At 36.9% G+C, this 16640-nt stretch overlaps 1 protein-coding gene across 3 annotated transcripts in view; it reads right to left on the reverse strand.

Moving 5' to 3' along the window:
* Window positions 1-1540: 1540 nt before the first annotated feature.
* COL12A1 (collagen type XII alpha 1 chain) overlaps window positions 1541-16640 on the reverse strand; it is a 115046-nt gene continuing 99946 nt past the window's right edge. For 2 of the 3 annotated variants that reach the window (XM_054698933.1, XM_054698935.1), the window contains 8 exons: window positions 13954-14007; window positions 11781-11852; window positions 8366-8401; window positions 8192-8258; window positions 6899-7087; window positions 5886-5954; window positions 4760-4930; window positions 2358-2572 (listed from right to left, as the gene is read on the reverse strand). In XM_054698933.1, coding sequence (XP_054554908.1) covers window positions 2397-2572; window positions 4760-4930; window positions 5886-5954; window positions 6899-7087; window positions 8192-8258; window positions 8366-8401; window positions 11781-11852; window positions 13954-14007 — 834 coding nt within the window. In that variant the 3' untranslated portion in view covers window positions 2358-2396. Of the gene's footprint in view, window positions 3760-4759; window positions 4931-5885; window positions 5955-6898; window positions 7088-8191; window positions 8259-8365; window positions 8402-11780; window positions 11853-13953; window positions 14008-16640 lie in introns of all 3 variants that reach the window. The other variant, XM_054698934.1, reaches the window with a different exon arrangement.

The following is a 16640-nucleotide window of genomic DNA, read 5'->3' on the forward strand; positions in this document are numbered from 1 at the left end:
CTCAGTCAGGGATTACAAAATTTTAACATGAGAGTCAGCAAATATAACTAAGAAGGAAGTACACTATGAAAATAAAATTCCTATGGATCTCAACTAGTATTCATGTTTACCCCCTGGTTAGGACTAACATGGCCATCTGGCCCCTCTCCCAGCACAAATTAGAAGATAGAGAATCAGTGCATGGCCAACTTCAAGAGGCAAACTCATATCTAACCTGTGAAAGAAGGTGGAATCCCGTTTTGCCTCAGCTCCACATTACCCTGGATTAGTGATGAGGAACTCACCCCATCTTTAGGTTCCTAACACAGACCTTCATCATCACAGAGCAGGAAAAACCCAGATGAATCAGGAATCAGTCAAATTTATTTCAGGGGCCTCCCTGATGGCGCAGGCAGTTGGGCGCAGCACTGTGAAGCTGTCTGCAGCCTCTGCAGTGCGGGTTCAATCCCTGCCTGCCGGGGAGCAACCCACATAGCGAGCAGACCTCTCCTGTCTCACGGGCTGCTCCCCTCAGCAGTGTTTTTGGTCCGTCTGTCTGCCTGTTCTGTTCCCCACTCTGTCTCTGGTGGATCCTCTCACCCTCCTGAGCATCTGGCCTATACCCAGGCTCTTGTATAAATAAAATAAATCTTTAAAAAAAGAAAAAAAATATTTCGGAGAACTTTGAGGTTTGAAACCTCCTGGCCAAAAATAAGTGTCCCCAGAAAGGGAAAGGGTAACTAACAGGGCAAGAGAATATCTGGTAATAAAGCTGCATTAAGAACCATAAGACCTACAGTCTTGGTAATTAGTTGAGTCTCCTTTTTCCTACATAAAATAAAAAATTGAACTGGGATGATCTCAGTGTTCTTTCCTAACTTTTAAAGTGTCTGTATTGGGAATCACAGGTGAGTGCTGTGAATTTAGCAATCTGCTGGAAGCCTTTTGAACATAGTATCTTCATTCACAGTCTAATCCCTTTGATCTTGGTCTCCAGCAAGTATTTTAATTCATATGTTGTGCTCTGTGGGAAGCTTTCTGCCAGTATCTTTCTCTCTCTTCGACAGATGTTGGTTCTTTCAAACTAACATTCCCTTGTTTTCTTTGATAGTTCAAATTCTTTTATTGCATTTGTAAAAGTGCAAGAGGGAATCATTAGTGTAAAAATTTCCATTAAGGCATTTTCCTTTTTGCAATTAAACATGCTATTGGATAAGGTAAGCTATAGGAAAATGATTAAATGCATATGAAGTCCTGTGAGTTGTTAGAGGTTATTTGGTTCTTTGGGGTCTCCTAGGATACACAGTTGTTTTTCCACCAACCCACACATCCTCTACATTCCAAATAAAGTCTTTGGAATCTGCTGGGCTTTTTAAGACTCTCACAACTCTCTTTCTATGACTTCACCATATCATTAAAAATCTAAAGTTCTTTAGCATAATTTAATAGCATTAGCAAGATTTGTAACTGTATCCAAGGATATGAATTTGTTTGTTGTAACAACCGTCTGAACAGTCCAAAAGGCAATTCAAAGAAGAAAAAAACACACACACACCACATCAATTTTCAGTAGTTTTATTGAAAAATGCCTCTTTTGTTTCAGAAATAAATAATATAAGGCAGTGAAATTCACAATCTGCAGTTAAAATATAAAAGCAGCAATTCTATGTTCATAGTCTTGCAAACATTTCCAACTGCTTTTGATAACTAAGAAACATTATGTTCTGAAAAAAAGTTCATACTAAATATACAACACAAACATGCAATTCCATCTCTGCAGAATAATCTGCAATTTGGCATAAATGTTAGTGTGTCTAAAACAAGAGGTTTAAGGCAATCTGGAAGTGTATCCAGTTGATACAATAATTTCAGCTACAAGGCTTAAGGTTGTGGTGGTTAAAGGAGATGTAGAAGAGCATTCTATGCCCTAATGTATAACAGAAGGTAGAAGAGGAAGATAAATAATTGCAATGGAGTTGCTTCTCCCTCCTTTTTGCTCTCAGGAGGGGAATTACTTGAATGATGGTGTCACTGAATTGCAAATAAGTATTGGAAAAGATAACCGGCCCTCTGGAAATAAACAGTAGTTCTGGGTTCCAGGACTGACTGCTTAAGCGAACAGGTTCACTGAGGCTGCCCACCTTGCTAACGAAAGGCACAAGGCACGTTCCCTTCTTGCAGCTTTTGTGAACAAGTGTTTTGCAAGCATTTCAAGGGCAAAGGCAAAGATGTCTACAGGCTGTGTGCTGCGAACTAGGCTTCCTGTAGCAACAGGTTCTCTACAGTCAGAAGAGGACTCTCGGATGAAGCGACGCAAAAAGAAACATCGCAGATAACACGCACACTGCTCTATCTGACCTGTAAATGAGAATCCCAACACCTCCCCCAGCCTGGCCGCGCAGAGCCAGGTCTCAGGTTCACTGCCCGGGGCCGCGGGGCAGGGCGCGCCTCCAGCGTGCATGGGGAGGATGCTCGTCCGCAGGCTCGTCGGCGCCATAGTCCTCGTACTCGTCGGCGGTCCTCTCCGGCTCCACCGGCACGATGAAGGGCTCGCGCTCGGGCAGGTAGGCCCCGCCCTCGGGCACGTACGGCTCTGTCCGATTCAACATTACAGTTACGGCATGATTTGGAAGGCACACACAGTAAAGCTAAATCATCACCCGAGGTGATGGCACTCCAGTCTTAATCTCCTAACTATAAATAGATAAGTTACACTGTTCTAATTATTTCCATTGGCAGAGAGAATTTGGCGGTGATCAAATAATCAAATGGCACTGTTTTTCTAAACCTTCCAAGGTCTAGAGGTAAATACAATCATTGCACAAATACCTGGAAAGGGTCCAAGACTGGGCCAAAGAACTGTAAACGCAGAACCTAGGCAGGACTTCGGCAAATTCCCAACTAACTGTTCATGATTTCAAACTCCTCAATTCAAATAACAATTCGGAAAGATGAGGAGGTGAGGGGAAGTTTTATTGGCTCCTAGAAACTGAACTCTGGAGGTGAAAAGCACTATCACCAGGTAATATACAGTACGTGACAATTCCTGTGGCTGTGTCTCCACAGGCTAAGTTACAGCTGGTGGGTGAGGAACACCCGTGACTACAGCAAAACAGGAAGGAAAAAAGTTATTATAAAACTTTGGCTTGAAAATTGCAATTACAAACCCCCAATGAGAGTACACGCACAAAAATGATAATAATAAGACAGATGCCCTGAATCAGACACATTGCTAACAAGCAAGAGATGAGGAGATTCCATTTGGTGTTATTCCGGCATAGAGCAAGCAGCAGGCTTTGATGCACAAGCTTATTGTAGAATTGTTAAGTAATTTTAGTCGATAGGATCACGTACAAATCATTTACAAGCCACAATTAGTTGATTATTTACATAAGACATTTCTTTTTAACCAGGTTAATTGTTTTTCTCAAAAACGGCATGATCTCTGCTGGTTAGTAGTTTTATTATGCCCCCTCCTTCACCACCGAGGCTCCTCATGGCTGTATGTTTAAACTTTTCTTTTTAATAGTATTTTTCTACATTATTACTGAAATGAATCAGGCATATAAACTAACCCCACTGCTTTTGTTTTCATTCAAGTTAGTATAGAGTCTGCACCCTCCTTTATGATGTCGACCCGCTTCGTTAACCATATCTGTGGTGAATTTCCATACAGACTCATTTCCTAATAAGCACGTGCGCAAACATCTCAGAAACAGGATTTTCATGTATTCAAACTGTAAGCAGCACTGGCGACTTAGAAAATTTGTTAGCCGGAACCTGAAACAGGTCAAAGATGATAGTTTTTAAAAGTTGAATTACTATGCAAAAAATATATATACACATCCATCTATGTATGTAATGGTTAAAGTATATATATATATATCCATATATTTCCAGTTATTCACACATGCCATATGGCAGAGGTAATTTAAATTTATTTTGTAAAGAATAAATTGTATTTTTGTGAATGGGTGGCATGAGAATTTATATTAAGGTTCATTATTACTTTTGGCCATATGTAACTATGTACATAAATATATAGATATATAGATATTTAGCTATTCAACTACTCATGCACTACTTGCTAGTAGCCAACCATATCAAACAGCAATATCATTTTTAAAACTTGCAAGATGCTTGCAGGTGCACTGATGAAAAGGTCACCACTGACTACTACATGACTTTCTTATTTCCAGAGCAGTGTAACTCCCCAGTCCCTGAATTCCCCAAAATTAGACACAAGAGACTTCTTCCCTCAGCAGTCATCAAACACTAGAATTTCACTACTGACTCTTTAAAAAACTTTAAGACCCAAATTTCATAAATATTCATTCCATAGACATTGTGGAACAGTGGGCTAATTTCAGTTGTCTGCACCATGTTATCAGAAGTTTGCTCATGAATTAGAGTTCAAAACAAAAATTTGCTATATATTCTTGGCATTCTATAGTTGTAGCCAACAAATCCCTTTTCCCAAAGTTTAGGGTTTTTTTTTTTTTTTTTTTAAGGTAAACTGGTACCCTTCTTTGAACTCCGATGAGAAATATATTGTGATCTGGTAATTATTGGAAGGAAAAGAAAGCAATCAGTTCCTAATGGTGAAATAATACTGTATGCTTAAGAGAGAACAATATTACTACATAATCAAAACACACACTGAGAGAGCTGATATTTAAGAAATCCTTAAATCAGCCCTCCTTCAATCCTAGGGAACTTCATTTTCATAAAGGCACTTTAATTTGAGTGAACCTGGATCCCTACACAGGCAGCAACATACCTGGGTAGCCTTGTCCGTTGTACGGGATGCTGGCACATTGGGATGAGTCACAGTATCCAGGAGGACCTGGGGGGCCTCGGATACCTGAGTTTCCAGGACGACCAGGGGGGCCAGGGGGACCTCTTGAACCTGTGGACCCTGGTGGGCCTGTTCTGGATTCTCCTTGTGGACCTAGAGTGGAGTTAAAACAAATATATTTCCTGAAGCAGTCAACAATACTTTGGCACCTCCACTGTCTCAAGACCATGTGGTTCACTAATATATGTTAAGAAAATACTTCCTCAAGAAATCACCAATATGAACCAAAATGTGATGGGCCATTTCTACCAGAAAGTTAATGCCAGAAATCCAACTATTTTAAATAATTTTATTCAAAGAAAACTGACTTAGCAAGAATTAAGTACAACTAAAGGTATCAATGAATTCTTGGTTTGCTTCCAGTCTTGCAGAGATAAGACTACTAGAAGGAAATGACTATATTAAGCTATATTAGAATAGCATGAAAACCCAGGGGTGCCTGTGCCACACCTCCAGACAATGTGAAGCAATGTTGTTTTGGATCCAGTGATACTTATGGTGAACAGAAATGCAAAGATTTAACTATAAAGCTTGACGTTGGTTGGGAGAGTCCCATACACCTCATAATACAGAATAACAAATTATCTTTCATCTACTAAATGCATAAAATAAATAGTCAATTATTATTTCTTTCTAAAACATGAAGAAAGTATGAGTGAAATCTTGCAGTATGTCAGGCTTTTTAGTGAGAATATATTTTCTCAGTGTAGTAACTCCATCTTGAATACTAGAAGGGCAGAAAATGACATCATAACCCACCAGGTCCAAACAAAACAAGTAATAATTTCATAAAAAAGAAAACAGCAAGTGCTAACTTATACCCTCTTGTAGCAAGGTTACAGTAAATGCTTAATAGAAGGGAATAAAACATTTATTGAACAGAGAACATAAAAATAAGAAGGCTATGCCAACTGAACTTGCTAAGATATATTCCATGACAGGAGTCTTGCCTGAAGCTTACCAGATAAAGTCATGACCTCTTGCGGGATGCTTGTTCTCTCAACATTCATACCATTTACTTATGGAATGAAGGTACTCCTAAACCTACCTGGGGGGCCAGGTGGCCCTCGTGGTCCTGAAGATCCGATGCCCCTTTCTCCTTTCTCTCCCGGCAAGCCTAAGAAAATACAAAAAGAAAAAGCATAGGTTGGGGGCAAGGGAAGTTACCTGGAAACATGTACTTTTCATCTTAACTGATAATATTTGATTCAAGTAATTTATTTCCCTTGGTGAAAACAGAATCTAATTTTTCACAGAAGTTCACTCTTTAAGCCAAATTCTTTCTAGACATTTGTGTAATTCCAGATTCATGGCCAAGAAACAAATCTGGCTACAAGTCAGGGAAAAATTATTTGAAGAAAACAAACATGTCTAATATATTTTTTAGAAACAATAATTAAGAACAGAAATCTTGAATAGTTACAACTCATTGAAGAATGTCTTAAAGGTATCTTATCTTTAGTAAGCCCCATTAGTACAGCATCCAAACCATCAGAATTATAGAAATACTTAAATTTTCTACAAAATGTCAACTACTACTACGATAAAAATGAGTATGTAGAGTTCAGAAACATCTGGAATTAGACAATCCTATTTTCCTTCTTTTCCTCCAATTACATTGATCTACCATGAAATTAAAGCCAAACTAACTCATAAGATCAGTGCCAGGCCCTGAATAAAGGAACCAAAAGAATTTGGATCTAAAAATCTAGGGCTGCTTATATTCAGTTGCTACTCAACTCTTGCCAGTCACAACAATTAATAAGATTTTAGTGCCTGATTTAGTTTGCCAGGATAGTTTTTCCCACTGACAACAACAACCAGAAAACAGCACATCTTACAGAGATTTCTGACAAAAGCACCCTGTTTTCTAAGATTTATGGATCTCTATGGCCTCCAGCTACCTAAAGAAGACTGATCATGAACATCTCTTCTGGGACTGTCCAAACAAGACTAGTTAAAGTAGTTTGCCAACTTCAGTCTCCCATGTGCTTTTTCACCCAACCCAGGTCCCACCTTATGATTCCTTCCTCACCCTATGCAGTAGCCAGAAACACCTACCTCTTTCACCTGGGGGTCCCTGCATCCCAGGTGTGCCAGGGAAACCTGGTCGTCCCCCAGGTCCTGGTTCTCCTCTGGCTCCTGCATTGCCAGGGGGGCCAGGAGGACCCGGTGGGCCTGGCTGGTTGCGATTGGAGTGGTAATCATTTGGAATCTGATTCAGCATCTGATTGAATCTGCTCATCTGACCTACAGAAAGAAATGAGACTGGTTAGAAAGAAACCTAACAGGAAGGAATGAGAAGATGAAACTATTCTCTCTCAGTGTCTAGTGAAAACCATTTCTATTCCTTCCCCTCCAGGAAACATTCTAATTAGAATCATAAAATTAAAATAAAACATAAAACACATCAGTCACTCAGTACAAAATGATCCCTGAAAAAAAATTGTTTCCACAAGATGATAACTAGTCAGCTACAAGTATTATAAAGACAAAAGAGTTGTAAAAGTTTAATATGGCTCTTCTATAAAGCCAGATGATGTCACTCAAACAAGAGCCTACTTTAAATTAAGAAGTTGTACCATTTTGTGTGTACCTAAGGTAAAGGTGATCAGACTGTAGTGTAAATTGCAATTGCTCATGGGATACATTGAAAAATGCATATTTCTAGACTTCATATTCAAAAATAATAATTCACTAGGGTTGGGGTGTAGACCAGGAACTCAAATTTCCCACCAGCCACATAGACAATTCTAGTCAAATGTTCCTCAAAGTCACCTAGGAGAAACAGTGATTAAGACTTCTAAGAGCAGGAATTCTGAGTTTAAGACCACACTCAGTCTGCAGGCACTGGCTTCACTACTTAACAGGCTCATAGAATAAGAGAAAAGAGTGTGAAAAATAAGAAAGCAAAACAAAGGTTCCCATCCAAATGGATTTTCTATCATTAAATTAATCTTGCTGGGCCTCCTTCCTAAAAGTAATAGAATAACTTGAATGTCATAACTTAAATGACATTAAATTACCTAATGCTTGTTGTTGCTATATATATCCAGAGAATAATTACTAAAAATCCTAATATGAAAGCTGAAAAGCACTCTTAATATATGATTTTATGTAAGACTGAATATAAAGATAATAGGCTACTATGTTAACCTTGTGTTATTGTTTAATCTCAATGATGATCATTATAATTATCATCTTTATATAAACAGATAAAAATTGACAATGTATAAAAATAAGAACTCATCAAAAATAAGAACATATATCTTAGAAACTTAATGACTCACACTCTGCATTTTTCTGCAATTAATTACAAAACCATTCATAGATTAAGAAGAAAAGAAATTTTACCACTTATCAATTGTTCACAGACTTGTCTTGCAACTGCTCGCATCATGTTCTGGGAAGCAATGTCTCCCTTGTTAATTAAATCAATGAAAATCATTAGCATATTATTTCTATGATTTCAGACTTCAATGTTCAACATGCTAATTAAATAGAGCTCAAATTTTAAGAAATACGTACTCTATCACCTTTCTCTCCTTTCAATCCAGATGCACCCTAAAATACAGGAATTTCATACATTAGAAATGGACAAACATCGTGTAACATGATCATGAATGGATGTGATGAAAGAGAGCAAGATCTACAGTCTGAGTTAGCAAAATGACATAACATTTATAGCTATGTTACCCAAATTTTGCTTGTCTGTAATAATGAATCTGATCTTTCCTCTCACTTTCTTCTCTCTCTCTCAATCATGTGCTGAGATGTGAATTTGTTGAATGCAAATGCATACCTTTATAATTCCACTCACAATCTAGACCTGGAACTGAAATCTAGACCTGGAACTGAAATACATGTGAAAATTATTCTGGTGCCATTGTACTTCCTCCACATCACCATGGCTGGTTAGATCAGCTAGTTATTGTAGATTGCCCATGAGCTTAATCTTGGCTCAGCTCTAATAAAAAACAGAGGACTTTTTGTCAATTCCCAATCTAAATGTTTATCTAACTTCAATGATTATCTGTGCATTGGGTATAAAAAGAACAAGATATCTCCTTTATAAATAACTCACTCCAAATAGTGGTCCCACATCCAAATACAGTCACAGAATATTTGTCCCTTCTCTTTTAGACTTCTGACTATGTGAGGACCTTGGAATAAGTTTCTTTTTAGTACAAAAAGATTTTTCTTTTAGTAATGTATGTCTAGACTGCTGACTGCTATTGTGGAAGGAACAGCAAAATTATTAACAAATATGACATTCAGGTAATAATCCAAACCAAACCATCTCTTACAATCTCTAAGACTTTTGCCTGAATTACTCCAATATCCCAATATCTTCATGCTTCCATTTTGACCCTTTATAGTCTCTCTCCACACAGAAGCCAGAGTGATATTTTTTCTAAGAAAATTAGATCATATCACTCTTTTAGTTCCAGGGCTTCCCATCACACTTAGAATAAAATAAGAATTCCTTATCATGGGCAAGATGCTTTATATAATAATTTCTTTTTTCTTTTTTATATATTTTACATCATTCTTCCTTTTTGAACAATGTATGCTTTTATGAGGTGTAGTGCCCATAAAATTCACACCACCAATTTGCCTGTATACCATTACCATAGTCCCTTTTACTCTTTCCTCCCCTGTTTTGATCCCTCTGCCTCCCCTTCCCCTACAGAATGTCTCTGATTTACAGTTGTCTGTGAATTTTGTTTTTTAATTTGTTATATTTTTTCCTGACCCCTTATTTGGTTACATGATCATTTCTGCCCAGCTCTCTAACTTATCTTTAATTCCTTTTCCCTTTACTCCCTTCACTTCAGATACCTAGGCCTCTCTGTTGTCCTTTTCACATACCAGACTCACTCCTCACTCAGGGCTTTTGTTCAACTTGTTCCCAATGCCTAGAATCCCCTTTCCACAGAGCTTGGCTTGCTCCCTCACCCCATTCCAATGTTAGCTCCTCACACAGGCTCCCTGACTAAGTGTCTAAAATAGCCACCTTCCCACCATCACTATTAATTCCTAACCCATTACTCTCTTTTTTTCTTCATATCACTTATTATTAACAGCAACTGTATTAGGACTTTTTTTTTTTGTTTAGAACATTTACTAACATATTTTGGACATTTACTAAATGTCCTAGAACATTTACTGACATATTTAGGAACTAAACAAATAGCTATTCCATATATTAATAAAAGTATTCCACAACTAGTTCTTGAAAACATTCACTATACATCATTATTCTAAATTAAGAAGATATCATCTGGCTACAACAGCTAATTATATAAGTTAATGGTGATGAAGCCAAACCTTCATCTGCTAAGACCTTTCTACACCCATCTGCTAGTTTTGCTTTTCAAAATTAAAGGTAAGACAGAATAGGGAAAAAGGGGGGGAAATTTGCCACCTTAGAAGGATGAAGAAGATAAAGAGAGGTAGAAAAGATCCAAATAAATATTACTAAATTATAATTATCATAAGAAAGTAGAGTTTGACTCTCCCTTTGCCCAAAGTAATAAACTTTTATGGAAACACTACTGAGTCTGGAACTTTTCTTAAATTGCAGGAATTTGTTTTCATATTTACTGCTACTTTGAGATTTTTCAAGATGATAGTTTAATTTACTGTCACTCTGAGATTGTTCTAATATAGACAGTGTGTAGAAGTCATCATTACTGTCAATATCTACAGATCATATTTCAAGTAAAGGAAGTAGAAGTTTCTTTCAGGTTTCTAGCTACAGCCATCAATTACCTATTAGTAATATGCTTATATGAGACTCTTTCGCAGTCATAACAATACAAATAGAATTCTGAATGGATAGAAAAGTTCCATGTACTTTTAACTGCTCCTGGGATGTTTCCACCATGATCCATTGAGGAAATGAGAGAAATAAAATCATGTGCAGAGATACACACAGATTATAAAGTATATCAGCAGTCCTTTCATCTTTATGGGGCTTGCTTAATCTTATGTAAACATAACAAGCAGATCATGTCACATAAGGATTTATCCTGTTTGTCTGACATTAAAATTGTTTTAGCTTGTGTTTATGTAACTTGTTACATAAACAATGTTAAGAGATGTTCTGTCCAGAAAACAGCTCTGACACATTTGTGTTGTGACTAATAGTTGAACTTAATCACCTTTAAGATAAATTTTTATATTTCAGAATTCTATTCTGAATTATGCTTAAAATGCTTAACATGAAATCATAACACACATACAAGTAAGGAAGAGCTTACAAAAAAGAATTTGAAGCTCAAAAGTCATTACAAATATTTCTGGAAACTATGATGTACTTTGAATTCAGTTTTGGAGACATTAATTTGAAAATAACAGATATGCATAAAACCATTCAACTATCACACCAACCAAAATATCAGAATTAAAGAAAATTAAGCTGTAAATTGAAGCAGGGCAGTATTGAAAAGCAAAATGATAAATAAGTCTTTTTTGGTTCTGAAACTAATGTTCTACCATCCTCAAGGAAAGAGAAGAGCTCAAATACAAGACTGGATGACACCACCGAAGGGTCAACATCTGTCAACTACTAAATGAGGCGCCACACAGCGTCACCATTATTTTTCTATCTTAAGCAGCAGACCACTCCTAAATAAAAAGAATCATTCTGCTGACCCAGCTTTGAGTGTTTGTGCCATGCAAAAATACGTGTTTTGGCTCCTAATCCCATTCTCCTTCTAAAGAAACCATATGACCACAATTTTCATCCCAGAATATTATAACTCAGAGAGCAAAGCTTTAGAACTCTTACCAAGTTAAATCCAAGGGTTTAGCACAGTTTCAACAAATGCTTCAAACACATGACAACAGAGATAACATAAATATGCCAAAGCCTTGCAGTCCCCTCATTATTTATGGCCACAGTGAAAGAACACTTGCATGCAAGCTGCCCGCTTACTGGTCTGCCGTGGTCTCCTGGTTTTCCTGGTTTCCCACTTGGTCCTGTGACTCCTGGAGAGCCAGGGCTTCCCTATATCATGTAGGCCGAGAAAAAGAATGTTGTGATGAATGCAAACTGACAAAGCATGGTTAGTTTTAAAAGCTTTAAAAGAAACAGTACATAATCATGTAATCCTGTACTTAAAGACTCAAACCAAATTATAAGATAACATGAAGGAAAACAATCTCGAAAATTCTCAATCTTCATAGGACTGTATAATTCTAAAATATATTGAAACCAGTTGAAAAATATATATATAATCAGATAAACAATTATCACAGTGTGATCCTAATAAATTCATTACAAAGTGATTTTGCAGAAAGCAATTCCTGTTTTTTTAGTTTATTTCTATTACAAAACCAAAAGCCCATCAAAAGACAGGAATGAAAACTTTGGCTGGGGAAGAAACTAAGAAAGTATCCAGTTTTATGCTAAATTGGGCATCATGGTTGCAAAGTCTCCCTTATTGCTGGAAATTGCATGCTCAGCCAAGAAATTGACTTTTTCTTTGGTGCATTCTCCACACTTTCACTCTCTTCTATAATACCAGCACTCTTCATGCCTTCAAAACCACAAGAATTTCTCCCTCTTGCTTTTCACAGTTTCAAGACACTTTGGCATATTTAGTATTTGTATCTAATAGCCAATACATTATTCTAAAGTCTAAAATTTCCTTAAACTGATTTTTAAAAGTCCTTTACTTCGTCAGTTATATAAATTTTAGACTCTGAAGTAAATATTTATTTTTTTATTATTGAAAAGTTCTCTTTATTTACCTTTTTTAATGACATTTATTTGTCATCAAATTTAATAACATTCTACTCTCTTAATATATTTTAATCATACAAAACAGAGTTATATGTTATAAGTTCGCTCCTCAGGCCTTATTCATCTTATAAGTGGCAGAGTCTACTCTTCTACTGCTTTCTCTTATGCCTCCCCACTGCTCCAGCCCTCCACCCCCAACTCTTAGCAACCATTTTCCCAGTTTTTGTTTCTAAGGGTTTGACCTTTGCTTTTTAGATTCCACATAGTGATACCACGCCATATTTGTCTTTCACTTAGCATAATGGCCTCAAGTTTCATCTATAGCACAAATGACAGCATTTCTTCTTATTTAAGATGACACATAATGGAATGTTATACACAATGAAATATTATATACATATATACGTATAATTATATATGTATAATCACTTGCTGTATACATATATATAAAGTCACTCTCAACACACATGCACACACATGCACCACATTTTCTTGATCCATTTGCCTGTCTCCATATCTTTGTATAGCAAATAATGCTTCAGTGAATGTGGAAGTACAACTGTCTATTCAAGATAGTGAGTCATTTCCTTTGGATATATTCCCCAAGGTAGGATTGCTGGATCATAGTGTTGTTCTTTTTTAATTTCTTGAAGATCCTTCTAAAATTTTCCATAGTGGCTGTACCAGCTTACAAACACTTATCCCTTTTCTCTGAAGTAAATATTTAAAATGAAAGTTTGGTAGACTTTAAACTCCCCTGTATCTGAGAATATACATCTTAAAACATAAGTAATAAAATAATTTTAACATATGTGCTCATGTCATCACATCCTGCTTTAAGATATAAAGAGCATCCATCACCTGAAACAACTTAATTGTGGCCTCACTTGGATATGCACAGGCACATGCCACTTTCAGAATCATTGGTTTCAGTATTTTCTGCTAAGATCTTAATCAGAAGACCTATTTCAATAAGACTTACTTCTGCTGAAAAACTGATAGCTACTGAGTAATAAATGAACTTAGAATTTAAATATCACAGTAGACAGATTCCTAAAATTCTAGAATAGGAAATAATCAGTGAGGTCATGAAACCCTACCACTCAATGTGGGTCTGAAAGGAACTGAGACACTAAATAGCTAGTGACCTAATTAGTTAAAGATATTTTTCTATTTTTCAAATATAACTTGATTAGATAGAAAGACTCTGTATTTTAACATATCTGTTTTTTCTTGCCCATTTTGACTTAGGAGAGTTAACCTCAGAGCACAGGTGGAATGTACCTCAAAGTCAGGTTACCAGGTTCTTCTCTAGAAAATGAGGGTAAGGGGTGAGGGACAATGTTGCCAATTCCATTCTTACCGGTGGTCCTGGTGGGCCCCTGGGTCCCATTGCACCATCCTTTCCAGTAAAGCCCTATTTTAAAAATAAAGTAATTGCTTGTTAGTGAGATAATGACTAAATAAAAACAAAAGGCTTTCCTATTTAACTATGTTTTTTATTAAATAGTTGTTACATGCATTCATTTACATAGTTATAAACATTTTGAGTCAAACAAATCTCCAAAGAAGGCAGATACCTTTCATGAAGATGTTTGCCTTCCTAATATAAAGAAGTTTAAATGAAAACTAACCCATTCTACTAAAGGTCAATGTCTACTAACTGACCCACTTTGAAGGATCAAAGTGGGCTAAAAGGAATGTTGCTAAAACATGCACATAGAATCATAAAAGATGGAGAAGCCAACCACCTGATTAGACAATTTCCAACTTTTCTTGAGCAACTAATGCCAAGGCAAGAAAGGGAAGACTACTGATGTCTCCACTTCTGGGGACTCTCCTCCCCCTCAAAATGAGGTGAAGCTGTCTAAACTGCTCTTCCTTAGAGCAATAGGAAATCCTCAATCCTTCTAATAAACAGCGATTTTTTTAATGGCCTGCCTCTACTCACAGGAAAGGCAGATCCACATGGATGTTGGGTTGCCTGGGAAGCAAAGATCCGCTGCCCCAGGAACTGACAGCATGTCCAAGGCAGGCCCGCCTTTTTGGCTTCTTCCCCCCTCGTTTTTTTTTTTTTTTTTTTTTTTTGTTTTTTTTTTTTTTTTTTTTAATCCTCTCTCTTTTTCTCACTACACATTTCCAAGTGACCTCTGCCTGGAATGAGTCATCTTACTTCCCAGTTAGCATTCATTCCCCACAGCAGATCTCTGAAATCCAGCCGAGGATTTCTGAGTCAGGTCATTTTTTATGGTTGTTACATTCCTCTGTCAAAGGAGATTTTTGTCTCATTTTCTGCAGAGAATAAGAATAATTTCATGCATATTCTTGGATTCTAGCAAAAATCAAGATAATTTGGATCATTGCCTGCTCTTAGTCTCCAGACTCCCATTGATTTTATTACAGAGGAAGTTTAAATTATTTCTTTTCAATTGTGTTCAAAATATTCCACTACCCTTCCTCCAATTTTTTTCCCAGAAACTTATAGAGATAAAGATTTCACTGTTTTCTGGAAGACCTATGCCTGCTTAACAAAAAACAGATTCTAAGTTACATCTCATGTAACAGCAACATTGCTTCTGAGAGTCAGTTAAGAAACAAAACTTCTCTGGAAGTATTACTTGGACAGTTTGAATGGCATTTCTTCCATCTAAATTTCTCCAACTGTTGTATAGGACATTTGTTCTTCCTTTTTTTGATAAGGTATTATATTTCTAAGTAATTCTCTTTCAGCCATCCTAAGAACCTCCTGACCAACCATTTTCCTTTATTTTTCCAGCTTTACTAGGATATACTTGGCAAATAAAATTATGTGTGTGTATATACATACACATAAATACAGTGTATAACATGTTTTGATATATACATTAGAAGTGATTATTATAATCAAGCTAATTAACATATCCATCAACTCACAGTTAATCATTTTTATGTGAGTGGAAACTTTTAAGATGTAATTTCTTAGCAAATTTTAAGTATACAATATACTATTTTTAACCACCGTCATCATGTTGTATATTAGAGATCACTAGAACACATTCATCTTGCATAACTGAAACTGACCCATTATGTCCCCACCTCCCCCTCTCCTGGTCCTTAGCAACCCCATGCTTCTCTCTGCTTCTAGGAGTTCACCCTTTTTTAGATTCCTTACATAAGTGATATCATTAAGTATTTGTCTTTCCGTGGCTAGTTTACATCACTTAGCATGATGTTCTCCACAACAGTATTCATGAGCGTTTTAAAGGCTGAAATATACGTGTTTGCGTGTGTATTTCACAAATCACATTTTTTATTCATTTATTCATCAACAGACACTAGGGGCCTAGTCAACAATTTTCTGTTAGGAGAAAAATAAATCTAAATGAAAGTGAAGAGGAGTTCATTCCAATGTCCTCCAAAAGGCTATCCAGTGAGCCATCTGCAACAAATATGCAGTTATTCCTATATCTCACACCCCACCCTACCCTCATTTTAAAATTCATCTATGCTGAAGACAACCCATGCATTATGTTCCTACCAACTACATCTCAGTAACATCTTCCTTCCTTACTAAGATCCATGGGTTTCATCTGTGCTTTCTCCTCTTCCTCTATAGAATTTGAGTATCCTTCTTTTCAGCTGAGCTCCTTGTACCAAAATCTATCAAATTTTACAAATTTCTTTATGTTCCATTAGCTGTACAGTCCACTTTAGGCACAGTAGTAATAAACTAAGCAGCATATAGGTGTACGTGGCTGTGAAGAAAAAGAGGAGACTGACTTCCTGGAAAGATTCTGTGCTTTGTGTGACCTAATCACAAAACTGGATTTACAGATTCATTTGAAGGTGGAAAAGTACAGTCCATCTCACTCCTCACTGTACGGAGAAGCAGTGATGGCCAGTTCAGAAAGCGTGTATGCCCGGGAGGAGCACTGGCACCCCTGCCTATCTGCATGCAGCCCACACTGGTGGACTCAATGGTTCCAACAAGCCCTCAGCAGCAGTCACGAGCAAGTCAGCCCACCCTCATCTCATGGTGGCTGTAACTTTTGATTTTGTTTTCTAATTGAA

This window comes from Talpa occidentalis, unplaced genomic scaffold (assembly GCF_014898055.3).
Source record: "Talpa occidentalis isolate TD23 unplaced genomic scaffold, MPIMG_talOcc4v2.1 talOcc4.2, whole genome shotgun sequence".
Classification (NCBI taxonomy): Eukaryota; Metazoa; Chordata; class Mammalia; order Eulipotyphla; family Talpidae; genus Talpa; species Talpa occidentalis.